The sequence below is a fragment of the Budorcas taxicolor genome, chromosome 24 (genome assembly GCF_023091745.1).
Source record: "Budorcas taxicolor isolate Tak-1 chromosome 24, Takin1.1, whole genome shotgun sequence".
In the NCBI taxonomy this organism is placed as follows: Eukaryota; Metazoa; Chordata; class Mammalia; order Artiodactyla; family Bovidae; genus Budorcas; species Budorcas taxicolor.
In genome coordinates, this window is record NC_068933.1 from 25594979 (window position 1) to 25613898 (window position 18920).

An 18920-nucleotide genomic window follows, 5' to 3' on the forward strand; every position below is an offset into this window, starting at 1 on the left:
CTGAAACTCCAGTACTTTGCCCACCTCATGCGAAGAGTTGACTCATTGGAAAAGACTCTGATGCTGGGAGATATTGGGGGCAGGAGGAGAAAGGGACGACAGAGGATGAGATGGCTGGATGGCATCACCGACTCGATGGACATGAGTTTCAGTGAACTCCAGGAGATGGTGATGGACAGGGAGGCTTTGCGTGCTGCAATTCATGGGGTTGAAAAGAGTCGGACATGACTGAGCGACTGAACTGAACTGAACTGAAGTGAGTATCTAACAGTACCTGCAAGGCAGTGTTCTAAGCACTGGGGATATACAGTGAATAAAACAAAACTTGGGAGGTTCAGAGAGGCAAACAAAGGAAGTGCAACTGAAGGAAAGTAGGTTTGGGAAAGAAAGGAACAAGAGGAGGCGTAACAGTGGTAGCATGGAGTAGGACCAAGCAGGACTGGAATAAAGATAATAGAGAATTCTGGTCTCTGCATATTAGGCCTTTTTTTTAGGGGCATGGGGGTGAAGTAGAAAAGGACAGCTTTATTGCTTTGTCAGAAAAGGGGGACACAGCGAGCTCATGCCCTTAGAATCATGTGTCTCTCCTCATGGTAGATTTGAGGTGACTGTCAGGAACCCAGATAGACATGTTAAATAGACACTTGGACAGACAAGTCTAAATTTCCAAGCTAAGGTGAACTTTGTACTTATATTATCAAAATGAAACCAGTATTTAATGTGACAGGAAGGGATACCATTCATAGGGAGAGCATTTTGATATAGAAAAGACAGTGAAAGTGTGTTGGCCGCTCAGTCCTGTCCAACTCTTTGCAACCCCATGGACTGTAGTCTGCCAGGCTCCTCTATCCATGGAATTGTCCAGGGAAGAATCCTGGAGTGCAGTGCCATTCCCTTGTCCAGGGGATCTTCCTGGCCCAGAGATTGAACCCGGGTCTCCTACATTGCAGGCAGATTATTTACTGTGTGAGCCACCAGGGAAGCCCAACAAAGGCACAGGCCCAGGACCAAATTAAGAAAATACTAACATTTGAACTTCTAGCATAAGATCCTGGAAAGAGTCTGAAAAGTAATCTCTGGTGAGGTATAAGAAACAAACAGGAGAGTAATGGTGTGGTAGTTGAGAGAAAGAATGGTCACCAGGGTCCACTGTTGTTGAAAGGTTGGGTCAGAAAGTGACCTTTGGATTTTGCAATGTAGAGGCCACTAATTACCTTAAGAGAATTTCTGTTATTTGAGGTCCCATCAATGGCCACGTACACTTATGACAGTGGTATACAAAACATAAAGGACTGTACTAATTTACATTCTAGTGGGAGAGACAGCCAACTGCCGGGAGCCAGCATGAGGAATTCCACCCGTGACAAGGTCATGCGGCAAGAGATCTGATGGCAAGGCTAATCAGACCTCAGGTTTTCCCCCTGGAATTTCCTGAGCATCCACCCCCCCAAAAAATAAGAATCTGCCTGCTCTTCCACTCTTCTGATATTCTCTGGAAAAAGTCAAATCAGGGCTTTAGTCTTCTGCATTTGAAAGGGATGTTTTAGTTAAAACCCCTCTGATAGCTCTCTAGCTTGCCTAACAGGTTCCCCAGACCTCTTACAGCTTGTGAATTGCCTACAGCCCCCCAACCGCGAGAGGCACAAAGCTTGAAAGCATCTTATAGATACAGAGCCTTTTCTAAAGAGTTAAAAATCATATTGGTGATGGGTTTTCACTGTTGACCCAATGACTGCCGCCAGGCCTCCATATTCTTTATCTTTTCGGCACCTGGGAGGATGTTAATCAATGTAAATGGGATATGGAAAAGGATATATAGTAGTTTTGATGTTAGCAACACTAGACTTTTGAGTTAATTACTTTTCTCTTTGTTATATATCACTGCACTCCTCTTGTATCCTTGCTATGTAAGAATGTAACTTTATTTAGTGCTTTCTGAGAGTGGCACCAGACCTTGGGAAGATCAACACAAATAAGTCTTCTGGTTGACAAACCCTTATCAGAAAAAAGGGCCATAAAATGTTAGTTGGCCCTTTTGGCTGGAAGATAATGTAAATTACCTAAGACTTGTGTATACAATTAGGTATGCAGAGAGAAAAGCCTGGTTTTGATAAGAGTCTGGACCTCTAACGCTGCATAACTTTGTGTTACCCATTGATCTCCATGTGTTATCAAAAGTATAAAAGGCCTTCTGAACAATAGAGGATGGAGCTAGTTGCTGGACTGGTTGCCCCCGTGTCTCTCTCTCTTTCTTCTCCTCTTTGCTCTGATTTCAGGCTGAATTCCCATCTGGGGCGCGGAGGCTCACCAAGTCCACTTACTTGCCCTGGCTGTTAAGACCCTCGCGAAAGGGAGCCTAAGGTCAGGCACCCTTAGATATTCAAGCGAGCGCCGGTGACCCAACGTAGATGGTGCAAATTCCTTGTCTGGAATTTTATTGGTCTTCCGTGTAATCCAAGTTATTCAGCCCTCTTCCTCCACTTAATTTTCCTACTACACTGTTGTTTCTTAATCTAATCTTATATTAATCAATAAATAAGTTTTTCTCACGCCAACGCCATCCACCCTTCGAATTCCCTGGATCCACCGGGGCTGGACCCTGGCAGCCAACAAATAATATGGTTCAGATAAATAATAAGTGCCTTCAAGAAGAAAATAAGGGTAATATGATGTGAAATGCTAAAATAAAGATGTCTAGGAAAGGTTCTGAAGAGTTACCATTCAAGCTAAAAGCTATATGATAAAAAGCAGTTTTTAATAACATCTCTGAATCATAGCAATAGCAATATATAAAATCGATTTGGACCTTGATTCAAATAAACTATAAGAGACACTTATGAGGTATGGAAATGTAAGCACTGACTAGATATATAAAAATATTAAAGAATTATTGTTTAGGTGTGATAAATGTATGTTTTTGTTAATCATTTTCAAAACATACTGAGCTATTAAAATCATATCTGGAATTTTCTTCAAAATAACATGGGGAAAAATACTATGGGAGGTAAAGGAAAGTGGATGTGAATATAGATAAAACAACACTGACTGTGTGTTAATTGTTGAAGGCAGCTGATGGTACATGGGAGTTCATTAGACACTTCTGATTACTTTTTTACATATTAAATTTTTTCTATAATAAAAATTTTTTTAACTTCTCTGAGATGTCTCTGACTTGATCTGTAAGAGTTAAGAATCCCAAGTTTACCAAAGTGTGGAGAGGATTAAATTAGATCAGTGTTTAAAGCAACAGATAAATGTTTATAGCAGCTGCTCAAAATAAAATAGCTCTCTTCCTCTCATCCCCATCTTTGCAAGTTGACTTTGGAAGATAGGAAGCTATCTGAAGGAAAAGTTTTTGAACTAGGAATTTATGTAAGACTATTTAGAGAACAAGAGAACATTCAAAGGATGTAATATTAATGCTTGAAGTGAAGTGTGAAAGTTGCTTAGTCCTGTCCAACTCTTTGTGACCCCATGGACTGTAGCATGCCAGGCCCCTCTGTGTCCATGTAATTCTCCAGGCAAGAATACTGGAGAGGGTAGCCTTCCCTCCTCCAGGGGATCTTCTCACCCAGGGGTAAACCCAGGCCTCCCGCATTGCAGGCAGATTCTTTACCATCTGAGCCACCAGGGAAGCCCTATTAATCCTTAGGATTTGCTTAGAAAACGGATGACAGGAAAACTGACATTCCACCTTCTTCAGACAATTATTTTCAAGCTTTACTTTGCATAGGAATCCTTTGGGATGCTGGTTAAAATTTCAGATTTCTGGGCTCTACCCACAAAAAGTCTGAGCCAGAAGGTCTGGAGTGGAGTTTAGGAACGTGCATTTTTAAGAGCTATCCCAAAGAATTCTGTTGTGAGTGGTCTTTGAAATACAACACTTGGAAATACTGTTTTAAGGTCTCAACTGACTCTAAACAACATCTGTTGTTCCAAAAATAGTCCTTAGGGTAGCGCTTTTTTTTTTTTTTTAAAGCTGGAAACACTGGGTCTCGTGGGAAAAATCAGAGCATATTCACTTAGGATTTCTTCATGACCACGGATGCAAAAGAAATAGAAGAATCTGACTAATAATAATAATGATAATCTGAAGAATAATCCCAGTTGCCCACTAATGTCACGGAGAACAAATGTCTGCAATGCCCAACCCTTTTGCCCTAATTTGTACAAGCAAATTAGGGAAGATACACTTTACTCAGCCACCAGGGCTTGTGCCCCAAAAGGATTCCCAAATGTGCTCTTTCCCTTCCCCACCCCTGCAAACAGTATCTTCTCCCCAGGATGGCTTTTCCCTTTTCTCTCCTACTTACCCACCTGTCCATCCTGCTGTTGTCCCTCAGAGAAATAGTTATCTGATGGATCTAAATCAGACTGTCATTGGACTAGTTATCCACTTTGCTAACAATTGCCCTTGTTGTAATTTTACACCTTTTCGTCTCCTTGTCACTAAACTGCAAGTTCCTTGAGGACAGAAACTGTATCTAGTTTTTCATCACTTCATCCGTGGTAAATGTTCAATCGATTTGCAGGACGACTTAACTAAATGTATTTGTACCTCTGCTTTCTCCTTTTTTCCTAGCCCTGTTACAAAAACACAACCGACTCTCACAGACTCCCAAAAGCTCGGATTTGTATTAAATCCCGTTTGTATTGTATTAAATCCCACCTGTCACTGGGTTCCGCCGCTACTTCGGGAGGTGGGTCTCACCAGAACTCCGGTTGTGTCAGAAAGTGAGGAGCCAAGTGCAGGCCACGCAACTGGCCTTACACTCCTTTATTACCAGATGGAGCGGAGAGAGAAGTGGGTGAAGAACGCTAAAAGATTCCCCCAAAGGCATCACACCACGCGTCCCAAGGGGACGGCTTCCAGTCGCGTCCCTTCTCCTCAAAGGATGTGGGAGGTTGCGGGATGCCCGTTGGGGACTTCGGGATGAAGCTGGTGTTTCCACCGACCCCTGAACCGGGACAGGGGGCGGAAAGCCTCGGAGAGCAGTGATCCCACAACAGCGCAGCTGAAGAAGGGGCCTGGAGCCACGGTCCCCAGTCCGGCGCGCCCCCCGCGCCCCCGCGCGAGCGCGAGCCGCCGGCGGAAGTGCCGCGTCGCGCACTTCCGGGTGTTGTCTGGCCGCCGCCGCCGCGCGTCTACGGTCTCCAGGCCGCCGCCGCCGCCGCCTCGGGTCCCGGAGGCAGGAGCGACGTCACCACCATGGCCGGCATCAAAGGTGGGCCTGGGGCGCTGAGCCCGGGCGGGCTGGGCCGCCGCCCCGAGAGAGGGGACGGGGGGCCCACGCGGGGCCCACACGCCGTCTACCGGGACCCGGCGCGCGCCGCGGGGCTCCCTGCGTTGGCGGCTGACTCCCGGCTCCCCCCGACCGCGACCCCCGCCTCCGGCCTCCGGGCCGCGGTGGGCGCGGCGGCCTCCCGGAAAGGACTGGGCAGGGTCGGCGGCTCCCGCGTCAGCCCCCGCCCGGTGCTGAGCTCGGCCGCCTAGCTCCCGCCCGTCGCCCCCCGGTGCGAAGAATGGAAGTGGCTCCGCCGGGCGTTCGGAGTCCCGCAGCCGCTCGGCTCCACACACACGCGTTTTGCAGGAGTTTGCAGCCCAGGGCTAGGCGGCACCGTGTGGTTTTGAGGGGGTTGAAGAGGCCGCCAGAGATGCCAGTTATGGAAAATCGGTGTCATTTCCCATTTAAAGGCACAAGTGCGATCTTTTCGGATGCTGAGCCGAACCGAGCCCCCAGGAATGCGCTGGAAGGGCTTTAGGGATGATTCTTTCCCAAACCTCGGCGATCATATCCGCGTCAGGACCCGGACTCTGAGCTTCACGCTCCTAAAACGGATGCGTTATGGTTTGTGGTGTTGGTCTGACTAGATAAAGCCCGTGAGCGACCCCAAAGGGCTCCTTTTCCCTCCCCTCTACACAGTTGCACCTTGAGGCTTTTTCACATTTCACTGTTTTTATTAAGTTAGGTTTGTGGTTTGTTTGTTTTTTAAGGTAAAAGAGTTTTTTTAATTAAAACTCAATGAAAAAGTTCTCGTTTTATTTGTCTATTTCCTTTAAAAAAGAAAGGAATGTTAGTTTTTTTCCTCCAGCTGTTGGTTGGTAGTTTTGTTAGGTTAGAAGCAAATAACCAGGAACAACGTTTTCAACTTAATTCTTGACAACGAATTACATTGATTTCCTGACCTGCGGCTTTGTTTGAAGGGCAGGCAAGCAGGAAGTGAAGAACTTCAGTAACAGTGTTTTTTCTGTTGTTTTATTTTCTTCAAGGACAGCTTTTGCCGAGCTTCTTCCCCAGAGTCACGTTTACTGTTTCTTGTTTGTTTATAATGTCTGGAAACATTTCCGGTAGAAAACTTTGTCAGTTGAGCAGCTAGGATAGCTTTCCTGTCTCCTTTTGAACTATAACACACCTTTTAAAATACTTGTGTGAAAGGGAGTCATGGTAGAAATGTTGTGATTTTTAGGATGTTGCCAGTTTCCCAGTTCTTTCCCATTTATGTACTGTCAATTGTCTCTCTCTCAAGAAAATAACTTTGTAATTATGGGTAGGTGAGTATTAATCAGCAGAAAGTATCTCAGACGGAATTGTACTTAGACTTTTGGTTTCAGTACAGTTTTCTGATTGTTGTCGTTGTTATCAGGATGTTTTCTTCCTGGTGACCTATCTTTATGTTAATGAAAGTCACTCAGTCCTGTCCAACTCTTTGTGACCCCGTGGACTATACAGTCCATGGAATTCTCCGGGCCACAGTACTGGAGTGGGTTGCTTGCCGTCCCCTTCTCCGGGGATCTTCCCAACCCAGGGATCGAACCCAGGTCTCCCACATTGCAAGTGGATACTTTACCAATTGAATCCTGGACTGACTTCTCAAGTCATTTGTCTATTACTTTGTTACATATTGGATTTTTCTGGTAACTCCCAGTTTAGGTCCCTTCTCCTATTTCAATCTTTTTGTAATCACAGAAACCACACCCAGTGTCTTGAGAGTTTAGATAATTGGCCTGTTCCACCCCTAACCTGGAGGCTTTGGGAGCAGAAACCAGACTCATCTAAGCTTTGCTTTCTGAATGTTGCATCACTTAATTACAGTGTAAAATTTTGCCTTGTTGATCTGTCATCTAGGACATCCGTTTATACATACATGGCGAGATTTGTATATACATCAACCTGGTTGTTGATTCATAAGACTGGAGGAACTTTACACTTTTTTGAGCAGTTTATCTAACCCCATTGGTATTTATCTTATCCAGTATGACCCAGAGGTGAGATGTCACACAAAGGAATCTTTTGATACCTGAATCTTATCTCTTTTCAGTTCCTTGTTTGTTTTTTCTACATCATTAACTTTTTAAGAGCATATTAAAAAGAATTTAGACTCTTTTTTGATGATAAGAATATAAGTAATTTTTCTCTTGTCATAGAACAGTGTTAACCACAGCAACCAAGTTCTAAGGTTACTAATCTCCTGGCCAAGACTATCACAAATCTGGTATGCTTTTTGAGATTTTTTATGCGTGATTTTTTTTTTTTCCAGTTTCTTCCCTCCAATCAGAGGGCAGTTCTTGTCTGCAGCTCTCCCTCCTGTTTCTCATCATTTTCAATATGGGAAGCAAAATAAGCTTACAAAATTTTGTGCTCAAACGATACAGATAACAGTAATTGCTTCCAGGAAAGGAAGGTTCCTTTTCACTTAACTTTGTTCTGGGTACATGAATTGCCTATTGAAATATATATGTATAAGTGAGCATAGGTGATTCTGTAAAATAAAAGGTTTCATTCCAACATACAACAATTGTCAGAAAAATCAAATAAATAACTTCTGAATAAGAGGGTAGAGAATGTTAGCTTTAACATGTGGGCTTTGTGACATCTGTGTGGTCTCTCTGTTTCCTCCAGGTTTATAAGCTATAGTCAGCATAAATGGCTTTTGTATAAATAAGGTGAACTGAGCTGTTAGGCAGTTACCTTTCAAAAAGCGGAGTTGGTTTTGTTGTTGTTGTTTTTTACTTCTTCAGCATGTTTTGTAACAAGTATTTTAGTGTTCAGAGAATTATTTGCATTTTAGATCTAGTCCAACCCTTATTTTATAGAAGAAAGAACTGATGCTCAGATGACTCACATAGTCAGATAGTAAGTGGCTGATAGGCGCTGGGCCCCAGTGCCTCTTGACTCTTACTTGCAACTGTTCTTCTCAGCTGCACTGGGCTCTCTTCTCATGACTTCTTTTTTCCATCTCCCCACCCTCTCTCTTTTCCTTCAGCCTCCTTTCGTTCATTCCACACATAATTATTATGGAGTGTTAAGAGCTGAGGCCTGAGAATCAGTAGAAAACCTATGTTCTTTGCTCTCGTGGCGTGAACAGCTTAGAAGGAAAGACAAATCTGTATAGCATTGCATAAACATTTATACTGAACCATTTTCATGTCTGGTTGTCCAAATGTCATGGTAATTCGGTAGCTTAAATGTATTCAAAATCAGTTACTCTACTAATCTTTGTTTACCAAACATGTATTTTACTCTTCAGTTTAAAGAAATTGTTGATTGATGACATAAAATTATATTTTTTCCGAGAACAAACAAAAAACCTGGCCGCTGTGATAAATGAGCACAGGGGAGGCACGCCAGAGCAAAGAGGGCCTCTGCACATGTGCCCCAGCCTGAAATGTCCCCCCACATAGCCGCAAGGTTGATTCACTTCTTCATTTCACGTAGATCTCTGCCCAGATGTCTGCTCATCAGAGATGGCTTCCAGGACGATATATCTAGAGTAGCACTCCTACGCCCTTGGTTTTGTTTTGTTTTGTTTTTTAAATAATATTTGACATGTGTTTACTTTTAAAAAATCACTTTATTCTCCCACCAGAACATAGACATGAGAGCAAGAGTTTTAATTTCTTTTCATTGCTCTGTCTCCAGTGTCAAGAACAGTGTGCAGCGCTCAGGAGGCACTCAGTAGATGTTTGCAGAGTGAAGGAATAAATAAACATAATAGGGGGAATGGGTCTAGTCAGGGACTTTTGAAAACTTCACTGAGGAAGAGGTAACTGGGCTGAGATCTGAAGGAAAAGCAGGAGCTCATCTGGCGGAAGGAAGCCAGAGCTGGAATAAGAATGCAGGCTCCTAAGTTGTTCACAGCCTTGCCTTATTCGTTAACACCACCCCAGCACCTGTTAGGTATTTGGCTCTCTGTAGACATTTCTTGAATGAAATGAGTGAATGAAAAAGTATCTGAGGTAGAAAGGATAGCATATGCAAAGGGCCTGTGGTTCAGAGAGCCGCTGACTTCCAGGAGGGGAAAGAAGGCCAGTACAGATGCAGAGGCCAAGGGGTGCAGCCTGGGGTGAATGCGTGTCCTCACAAGCAAGCAAGACCAGCTTCTGAGGACCTGTCTTGAACTGAACAAAACATGGTAAACTCGGTATTTACCTCACTGTTGACATCGCATTCCCTTGGAAACTTAAAACTCCTCCTTTGCCACAAATTAAAGTGCAGATATTTTTATTTTTCTTTGCCTTGTGCAACTGAAAATCTAATGGCATTAAGGATGAAGTAAATGTGTTCAGGGTTGACATGACCTACATCAGTGATCGGAATGAAAACTAAATCTGCTCAGCTCCCATGTCTGGGTGTCCTTGATTATGACCATTTTAATTCAGAGAAGTATGTCTAATTCTGAGCAGCATTTAACCCCTTAAGTGTTAATTTGGTTTATTTATGTTGAGTCTTGTCTTGCTAATTTGTAGACTTTTGACAGCTCTTTTGAATTTTAATGTTTCTGTTAAGATTAATAGACTGCATCGTTGGACAAAAAAAGAAAGTTATTCTTTTAGCCACTATTAGTTGCAGAAATAGAGGTTATGTGGAGCTCAAATTGATCATTTATTTCTTTGTTTAATTCTAGACTGTTGATTATACTTTTTCAAGAACATTGTTTCTACTCACTGATATATGTGAAAACACTTTCTAAAATATATGCTTTGTATAGGGGGGTGTGTGTGTTGTTTGCTTGTGACCTCAGAAACTGTATTTCGCCTACAGAATGTATCTATGGCTTGTGATAACGTCTTAAAATGGTGATACAACTGAAGGATTGTACCTGTGATCCTGAATATTTTCTGATGTGTAGCGGCTTAGGGAAAGAAATCTGGCTGTAGCTTTGCAAGCTATTTAAAGATCTGTAGCAAAATTAATTGAGATTATTGACTACAGGTACCCTGGAACACTTTTCATCTGTACACGCCAGGGGCATATGTGCAAGAAGCAGTCGCTGATCAGGAGAGCTTTTCCCATAGATGAGGCCTCTAAAGTCCAGTAAAGCTGACTGCGGAGTTTCTGCACAGACTGCTTTTGGAAACTCTAGAGATGTGTGGAGTAAATGTCACATCACACTGGGCTTCCCCCATGCCTCAGCAGTAAAGAGTCTGCCTGCAATTCAGGAGACTCGGGTTCAATCCCTTGGTGGGAAAAATCCCCTGGAGAAGAGAATGGCAACTCACTCCAGTGTTCTTGCCTGGAGAATCCCACAGACAGAGGAGCCTGGCGGGCTACAGTCCATGGGGTCACAAAGAGTTGGACACGACTCAGTGACTAGACAACAAATACCATACTTAAGGCTGGAGGATCATTGATCTTGTGACCGGGATGGGACTCCTTTGACATGGGACCATTAATTTGGGAATGTGGTAATGTGCCTGCCATCTGTCAGGGCTTTGAAAATCAGTATGAGTATATTTTGCTTTGAAGATGCCTCAAATAGCTTATTCCAAGACAAGAGAACTCCAGCTTTTGAAGATGAGTCACTAATACATTTGCTTTTTTGTTGTGTTTTGTCTTGCTTTTTGCTTCTGGGATTTTAGGGAATATTCTGACTGCTAATAGTAATGTTAATAAAAATAAATGTTGATTTAATTGCTGTTTCTGTTTGACTTTTTATTTACTCTGCAGCTTTGATTAGCTTGTCCTTTGGAGGAGCAATTGGGCTGATGTTTTTAATGCTTGGATGTGCCCTTCCAATATACAAGTATGTAACATTTTTGTCTTTTTGTGTTGAAGTGTAAAATTTTTCTACTTTTACCCACTGAGCCACCAGGGAAGCCCTAAGTGTAAAATTTTTCTACTTTTAAAGTTAAAACACTTTTTTTTTTTTAACTACAATAGAAATAAACCTGAGAAATGGTCATTTGTTAAGGATAAACTTCTAAGTCTTCACTTAAAATTTGTGTGAACGTATTTTAGGACAGCAGCATGTAGAAAAGCCTTTGGCTGTTGTTCCTTGACTACTGCTGAGTTTTTAATGGCCAGATAGCGAAATGCTAACCCATCACAACTGCTTCATCTGGAGAACCAATTGATTAAGTTATAGACAAGAAAATGTAAAATGTCTTTTTCAACACAAAAAACTGTAAGCAGAGTCAAGAGCAGCTGACAAAGAAAAAAGTTATATACACAATTACTCTATAGGACAGAGAGAATTTTTTAAAGTAATAGGATAAATTAGAAAAATACAGCACAATAGAAAAACGAACAACAAATATGTAAAAAAGGATTGCCGTTTGCTAATAAGAACATGAAAATATACTCAACCTCACTCAAAATTAGGACTTCCCTAGTGGCTCAGTGGTAAAGAATCCTCCTGCCAACGCAGGAGATCGATCCCTGATCCAGGAAGATCCCACATGCTGCAGAGCAACTAAGCCCATGTGCCACGACTGTTGAGCCTGTGCTGCGCAGCAAGAGAAGCTGTGGCACTAGAGAGTGGGCCCCGACTGCCACAACTGGGGAAAGCCTGTGCGCAGCAGGGAAGACCCAGCACAGCCATAAATAAATAATACAAAAACTTTTTAAAATTGCACGAAATCAATTGGCCAAGGTAAAAGATACAACAGACAAGCATTGTCATGTACTCTGGGTGGAAGTTCAAACAGGTGCAAGTCTCCTGGGTGACCAGTTTGCCTGTAGCTCTCAAAACGTATCCTTCCACTTCTTAGAATTACTCACACAAATCTACTTGCAGATGTTTACAAAGATATGTGTAGTCAGGGGAGAGTATGGGTGTTCATGGCGGCCTTGGTTATAATACCAACAACAAGAAAACTGGATGCATCCTAAAGGCCTATCAAAAGAAAAATGATAAATTAGTACATCCACTGATGGAAATACCAGGTCGTCTTATAAGGGACAAGAAAGAGCCGTGATTGCTAATCTGTTAAACAGGTGATCTTGTTAAATTTATAAGTACAGTGATTGATTTGTATATCTAAAGTTTATCCATATGGGAATCAGGAAAGACCCACACCAGTAGAACTGGGAAAGAGAAGACAGGGAGGACACGGGTAACCTTGATTTTTCACTTGTTGTCCTTTTATATTTTTTGCATGTGTTTTCCCTTAAACTTAGGCCCATTTGTAATTTTTTGTTGTCGTTCTCAAAATATTCAGCAAGAGATTTTTAGGAGAAACACATAGATAAATCTTTGCTTATCATGAGCTTCTAAGTACAAGCAAATCTCCATTATGATATGTATTTTATGGCAGTTTTAAAAGTCATCTATTTCATTTTAACATTTTATTTTGAAATGATGATGGACTGTCAAGAAGCTGCAAAAATAGCACAGAGAAGTTCCTGGCACCCTTCACCCATCCTCTCCCAGTGGTAATATCTTACATAAGTGTTTTATATCATCCAAACCAGGAAAGGACATGGCACAATACAATAGCTAGATGATTTTTATTGTGATAAAGTTGACATTCTGATTGAAAGTCTTCAGTATTACTTTCAGTTCATTTTCTGTATGCAGCATTTTGGGAGTTCCTAGTGAACTAAGGAAAGTTTGGGGGTGTTCCAGCTTCATGCCAAAGCAGGATTTTAGAAGTCAAGGTTATGAATCTTGAATTTTAAAAATTACTGTGTTAACAATCCCATTTTTCATATGCCTTTTTATTTATAACCTAAAAATATTTTTAATTTTGGGCCTTAATTCCAACTGTTACAAATCATAAAGCATTTTCTTTTCATTTAAGAAATATTTAATCATTGTATCATAGTTGACTTTAGGAATACTGTGACTCAAAATGTTTTCTCTTTTTTGGCATCCAGCTTATAGCTTATATTTAAACTATATCATATTTGTACCTTGCAGTATACTTTGGTCCTTATTTTTTAAAAAGAGTATATTCTGTGTATAGGAAAATGACAAAGACAGCAAAAACTACATTAACTTATTTTTCCTTTTCTAGCCAATACTGGCCCCTCTTCGTTCTGTTCTTCTATATCCTTTCACCTATTCCATACTGCATAGCAAGAAGACTAGTCGACGATACGGATGCTATGAGTAACGCCTGTAAGGAACTCGCCATATTTCTTACAACAGGCATTGTGGTCTCAGCTTTTGGCCTCCCTATCGTGTTTGCCAGAGCAAATTTGGTAAGTGACAGCATTCTCCTACTTACGATTTTGCAGTAGACTATGTTCAGTTTTTCTCGGAAAAATAGTCTGTTAAATAACATGAAAAAGAGATGAGAGACATAGGAACCTAGAAGATGAGAGAGAAAAACCTTACTTATGTTGTTGTTAATTGGTACAAATACTAGAATGCATTGGCAGCAGCGTTTGGCATACCAGTACTTCACTCTCAGAATTGGGCACATGGGGACTTGCCTGGTGGTCCAGTGGTTAAGACTCCATGCTCCCAATACAGGAGCCCAGGTTCAATGCCTGAACAGGGAACTAGGATCCCACATGCCCCATGGTGCGGCCAAGAACTTAAATAGATAGGTAACAGCTGGGGGCATGGACTCGCCCAGTGCCGCACAACCCCAGGCCTACCCTGTACAGCTTAAAACATTGACGACCTGAGGAAATCTCTACAGGTGGGAAGGTACCAAAGAATAGAAGAGACCTCCCTGACTCACCAGTCAGATTCGCTCCTCCGTGTCTGGGAAGATGGAGACGGCAAAGAAGACAGGCTGGCCACCCTTCCACACAGAGAGGGCAGTGACTCCCCCTGCCTCTTTAATAGACCATACACGAGCACATGTGCATCTCCGATGCTCTAGTATAGTCTGCTCTCTAGGTCAAATTTTTAGATTCACTAAGGAAGATTTGAAGCAAACTTCTCTGAAAACAGAAAATCATAAAATTCTGTGCTGCCTCTTCATAACGTAGAAGTCAAGCTTGCTTTTCAAAAATGATTATCTTCCATGCCTTTCTGTCTCTTTAAAGGAATCACAGGTCTACAAGAACAAGGTCTACAGGAGCAGCCGTTACGTGTTCAACAGTGTCAGAGTTATCATTACACATCGTCTTTGTTTTGGATCGTGGTTGGCGTACAAACGGAGCCTTGATCGCTTTTAGTTCCCTTGTTGTTTTTCATGTCTGTTAACTGAGTATTTCTGTCTTAAATCCGTAGATCCAGTGGGGAGCTTGTGCACTCGTCCTCACAGGAAACACCGTCATCTTTGCAACTATCCTGGGCTTTTTCTTGGTCTTTGGAAGCAATGATGACTTCAGCTGGCAGCAGTGGTGAAAGGAATCACTGAACTCTTGTCACATGGACTTCTTGTCATTTCTCGGCCATCCGCGCACATAGGAGACAGGGCAGTGATGCTGAGCAGTGGAGCAAGCCTCTCGGGGGTGTTCCAGGTGCTCCCTTCTCACTTGTATTGTTAGCATACTATTTTCACAGAGACTTGCTGAAGGATTAAAAGGATTTTCTCTTTTGGAGGAGCTTGACTGATTTCACACTTATCTCTAGTATGCTTTTTGTGGTGTCCTGCTGATTTTAAAATATTTATGTGTTTTTCCTGTTCAGTTTTTTTTTAATCAATATGCAATGTTAAACATTTTTTAAATGTAATAACCATTTGCATTGGTTAGGCATTAGAGTTCTGCTGGCTATTACTGGGCTAAATACATTTTTTTCCCTTAAAATTGTTTAACTTCCATTACTACACATAGTTATAAAAATAAATTTTTCATTCAGTCAGGATGACATCACTCCCAATTTTATGCAAACATGCAGACCATTAGCATACCTTATAGACTATATACTCAGTGCAAATCTAGCTGCATTTATACCTCAGAGGGGCCAAGTGTTAATGCCGTGCCCTCCATAATAGTTGCTGGTTTTGCCAGAAAGCAGGTGTTCTGTGAATTGAAAATTATTTTATGGAATTGTTGCAAAGGAGTGCTTTTATTCTCAGTTGCTAGAAGAACTTAGGGTTAAAGGTAAGGGTGTAAAAACAGAGTTTTGAGACATGGTTTTTATTTATGTTTATTATAATTAGAGTGAGTTGCATGGCAGGAAGAAATGAGGTTGAAATTCCATTTTTTAAAAAATCCTGTTTCTATTTATAAGTGAAAATTTTGATCTTCTTCCAGGCTTTCATGTTTTACATGGGTAAAGGGACACACATGGAACTGCTTCTGACACTGGAAAGTGTATGTTTGCACCCTACATACTAGAATACCTCTTCCTGCTTCCTCCTGTGACTTATTTTATACATTGTATATATTCAGTAAATGTTCCCATACAGTTTAGTAACACCTTAAATTAGAGGTGAGTGCTCTGCCGTACATTCAGAGTGTCCCTGCCCCACACAGAAGGCCTTGAGGTGATTAACAAGTGACTTAGTCTTGCCAGTCATAATTAACAACTTAAGATCTAGAACATGGGAGTGGTAGTACTTATTCCCTAAGGTTGTACATAGGTGTTTTTAAAATACTTAAGACGAGTTTCCTATGTACTTCTCAACATTTTTTTCTTTCACCCTCAGAGATACACTGTTTCCTTTTATAAATGGCCTTGATTGTGTGAATTCATGCAAAGCAGCCAAATCCAGCTGTGTGGCAGCTTCAGATGCAAACCTGACCCCCCAGATTCCCAGTAACCAGGCATGGTCAAGTTGTGGTCACTCGCCTCTCCCGCAATGATAAGTGTTTGTTTCAGGAATTTTGAAAATAGTCCAGGTCTGACAGTATTTTGTTAAGGACATTTGTTTGTATGTTTATTCAGTATACTTACTTAAAAATCTGTTTTGCCTTCAGATGAAACAGTAATCACGACAACTATCTCATTCTATAAAGTTGATTTCTCAAAAAAAATAGGAGCAGATTGTGGGTTTGTTCAACTTTCTACTAGAGATGCCTCAAGGCTTCTTTGCCCAACCCAAGTTGTTACTTTGAGCCGTGAGATGGGCAGCAGGACGAGATGCCCGCGTGTGGCTGTCGCGTCTGCACACAGCCGAAGGCGGCTTGCGGTGTCACGAGGTAGGCCTAAAGACGAAGGGACAGCTGCTCGTGGAGCAGGCAGCTGGAGGCAGAGTTGGGAGCTCAGTGCCTGTGATCTACTCGAGTTTTTCTTTTTGCCAAAAGTACAGTCTCTGGTCCTTCCCTGTTTTCTGTTCTAGAATGTCAGTGCGGTGCACTGCTACTGTCTTATTTACTTGGCCGTAGACTCTTTTTCTGGCAGCTGCGGATTTCTTCTGTATAATAATCGCCCCGGCAGCATTGTGTCTTCGACCTTGCACACTAGCTTGACATAGTGCTGTCTCTGATTTCTAGGCTAAAATTACTTGAGGGCTGAATTTTCCATAGAATATGCACTGACCCTGCATTGCCATTCTTCTATGGAAAGAGAACTTTTGATGATGAAACAATAAAGATTTTAAATATCCGCTTTAGTTTGTGGGTGTTTTTGAAATGAAAACGTACAACACACTTCAGTTGCTGAAATGCATCATCTGTTTTAAGAATGTGCTGTAAAGCAGGGAGGACATTAGTCGTTAATCTTGCAGAAGTTTCACTTCCAAAATAAAAGTGAAACTAGTAATAAATACTACAGTGAAGCCATATGATATTGAGCTGTAGTCAAAGGACTGGTAATTTGGTGGAGTAGAACTTTGACCTAACCTTTTAAAAAAACAGCCATAGGAGGTTTTGTTGACATAACAAGGCTACTGACCATCTAATGTCAAGGTTGTACTTGTTCTTAATTTTCAGAACTCTTTTATGACTTCACATTTTATTATAATTTATTATTGTTTGTCATTAGAGCATTTTGCTTTTCGCAAACATTTCAAACAGGTAAATGTTAAAAAAAAAAATTGATCTGTGTGGTACAATGTGAACAGAGAAAAGTAGTGTTCTCTTTTATCAAAAATGAATCTTAGAATCTTGTCCCAAATTGTCCTACTTATAATCTCATTATATGTTTAAAAAAATTCAAATTATAGGATCTTAGAGTCTGCTTTAATATGATTTGGGGGAAATCAAATAATGAAGACCATAAAACATTCCTCTTTCAATTATAGTTCCGTTTTCTTTTGTGTATTTAGAGGCAATACTAAAAGGAGAACTCATGAATTTTTTATTTCAGTAGAATGGCTAATACTATAAAAGAAAAACTGTCACAGTTTATAGCCATAGGAACCATCAAATAGAATAACATTTTATAGAGCAAACAAGTATTCCCATATGTATTTGTAAGAGCATTAATATTAGGTTGGCCAAAAAGTTTCATTCTGGATTTTCCGTAAGATGTTACCAAAGAAATGAATGAACTTTTGGGCCAGTCCAGTACTTTATAGGGCTTCCCCAGTGGCTCACCAGTAAAGAATCCACCTGCAAGGCAGGAGACATGGGTTCGAAGCCTTGGTCAGGAAGATCCCCTGGAATAGGAAATGGCACCCCACTCTAGTATTCTTGCCTTGGAAATCCCATGGACAGAGGAGTGTGATGGGCTACAGTCCATGGGGTCACACAGAGTCATACACTACTTAGTGACTAAACAACAGTATTTTATAATTTAGATTTATGGTTTGGCATTTAATATCAGAAGTGTTTTTTTCTCTTGTCAAATCAAAACTCCAGTACTTTGAGAGTTGACTCATTGGAAAAGACTCTGATGCTGGGAGGGATTGGGGGCAGGAGGAGAAGGGGACGACAGAGGATGAGATGGCTGGATGGCGTCACTGACTCGATGGACGTTGAGTGTGAGTGAACTCCAGGAGTGGTGATGGACAGGGAGGCCTGGCGTGCTGTGATTCATGGGGTAGCAAAAAGTCGGACACGACTGAGCGACTGAACTGAACTGAACTATAGTGTGGAATAAGTGTCAATGAACTTGTGTAGACTTGTGAACCTCCAAAATGGGCAGATGTTTTCCTGAAAGCTAGGTATACTTACATTGAACATTTGAAGATTGTTTCTAAAACTGTTCACAGCTGAACAATTTCTTGGAATAAAACTAAATTGGATAGATTTTTCCTTATTTTCATCATGCTCCAAAACATAGGTAAGAATCAGCTCTAAAACCAAGTTATGAGTATGGCAGTGAAGAAGGATGTTAGTCTTCTAATGATTAAGAAAAGCTTGGTTTGAGAATTCCCTGGCAGTCCAGCAGTGAGTACTCTGCGCTTTCACTGCAGGGCCTGAGTTCAAGTTCATTCCCTGGTCAGGGAACTAAGATCCCACAAGACAATTTGTGTGCCCCCCCACCCCCCAAAAAAGCTCCAGCCTGGAAAAGTTCTTTGTTCCCAGTGAAACCTGTGTACTAAAGGACTGCATTCTAGATACTATTGGGGAACATAAAAAGATGAGGGCACTGGTTCCCTCTTGGAGCTAGAAGTCTAGGGAGCTAAGACGCAAGAATGGACCCCAGGAAGCTGATCCTGTGCATGCCAGAGTATGAGAAGTATGTGGCTTCACCGGCAGAAACAATTAGGGAAGCAAAGCTGAGGTGCAGGGAGTTTCCTGTCCTGCGCAGTCCGGTCTGCTGCTGCAGGCAGGGGCGTGGAGCGGGTCTCCAGGGCAGCATCCTGGCTGTGGTTCCTCGGCTCCCTGGGGTACAGGAGGCGGCAGGCGCAGTAGCAGCAATGATCGCAGGGGCTTCTTGATTCTGACCCTGATCTCTGGGTC

The 18920-nt window shown here is 41.9% G+C and overlaps 1 protein-coding gene across 1 annotated transcript; it reads left to right on the top strand.

Annotated features, from left to right (window-relative positions):
* Positions 1 to 5125: 5125 nt before the first annotated feature.
* LEPROTL1 (leptin receptor overlapping transcript like 1) lies at positions 5126 to 16677 on the top strand. The gene is made up of 4 exons (XM_052661355.1): positions 5126 to 5225; positions 10950 to 11025; positions 13241 to 13427; positions 14413 to 16677. Exons 1-4 carry the CDS (start codon positions 5210 to 5212, stop codon positions 14527 to 14529), a joined length of 396 nt encoding a protein of 131 aa, XP_052517315.1. The 5' UTR covers positions 5126 to 5209; the 3' UTR covers positions 14530 to 16677.
* The last annotated feature ends 2243 nt before the right edge of the window (positions 16678 to 18920 follow it).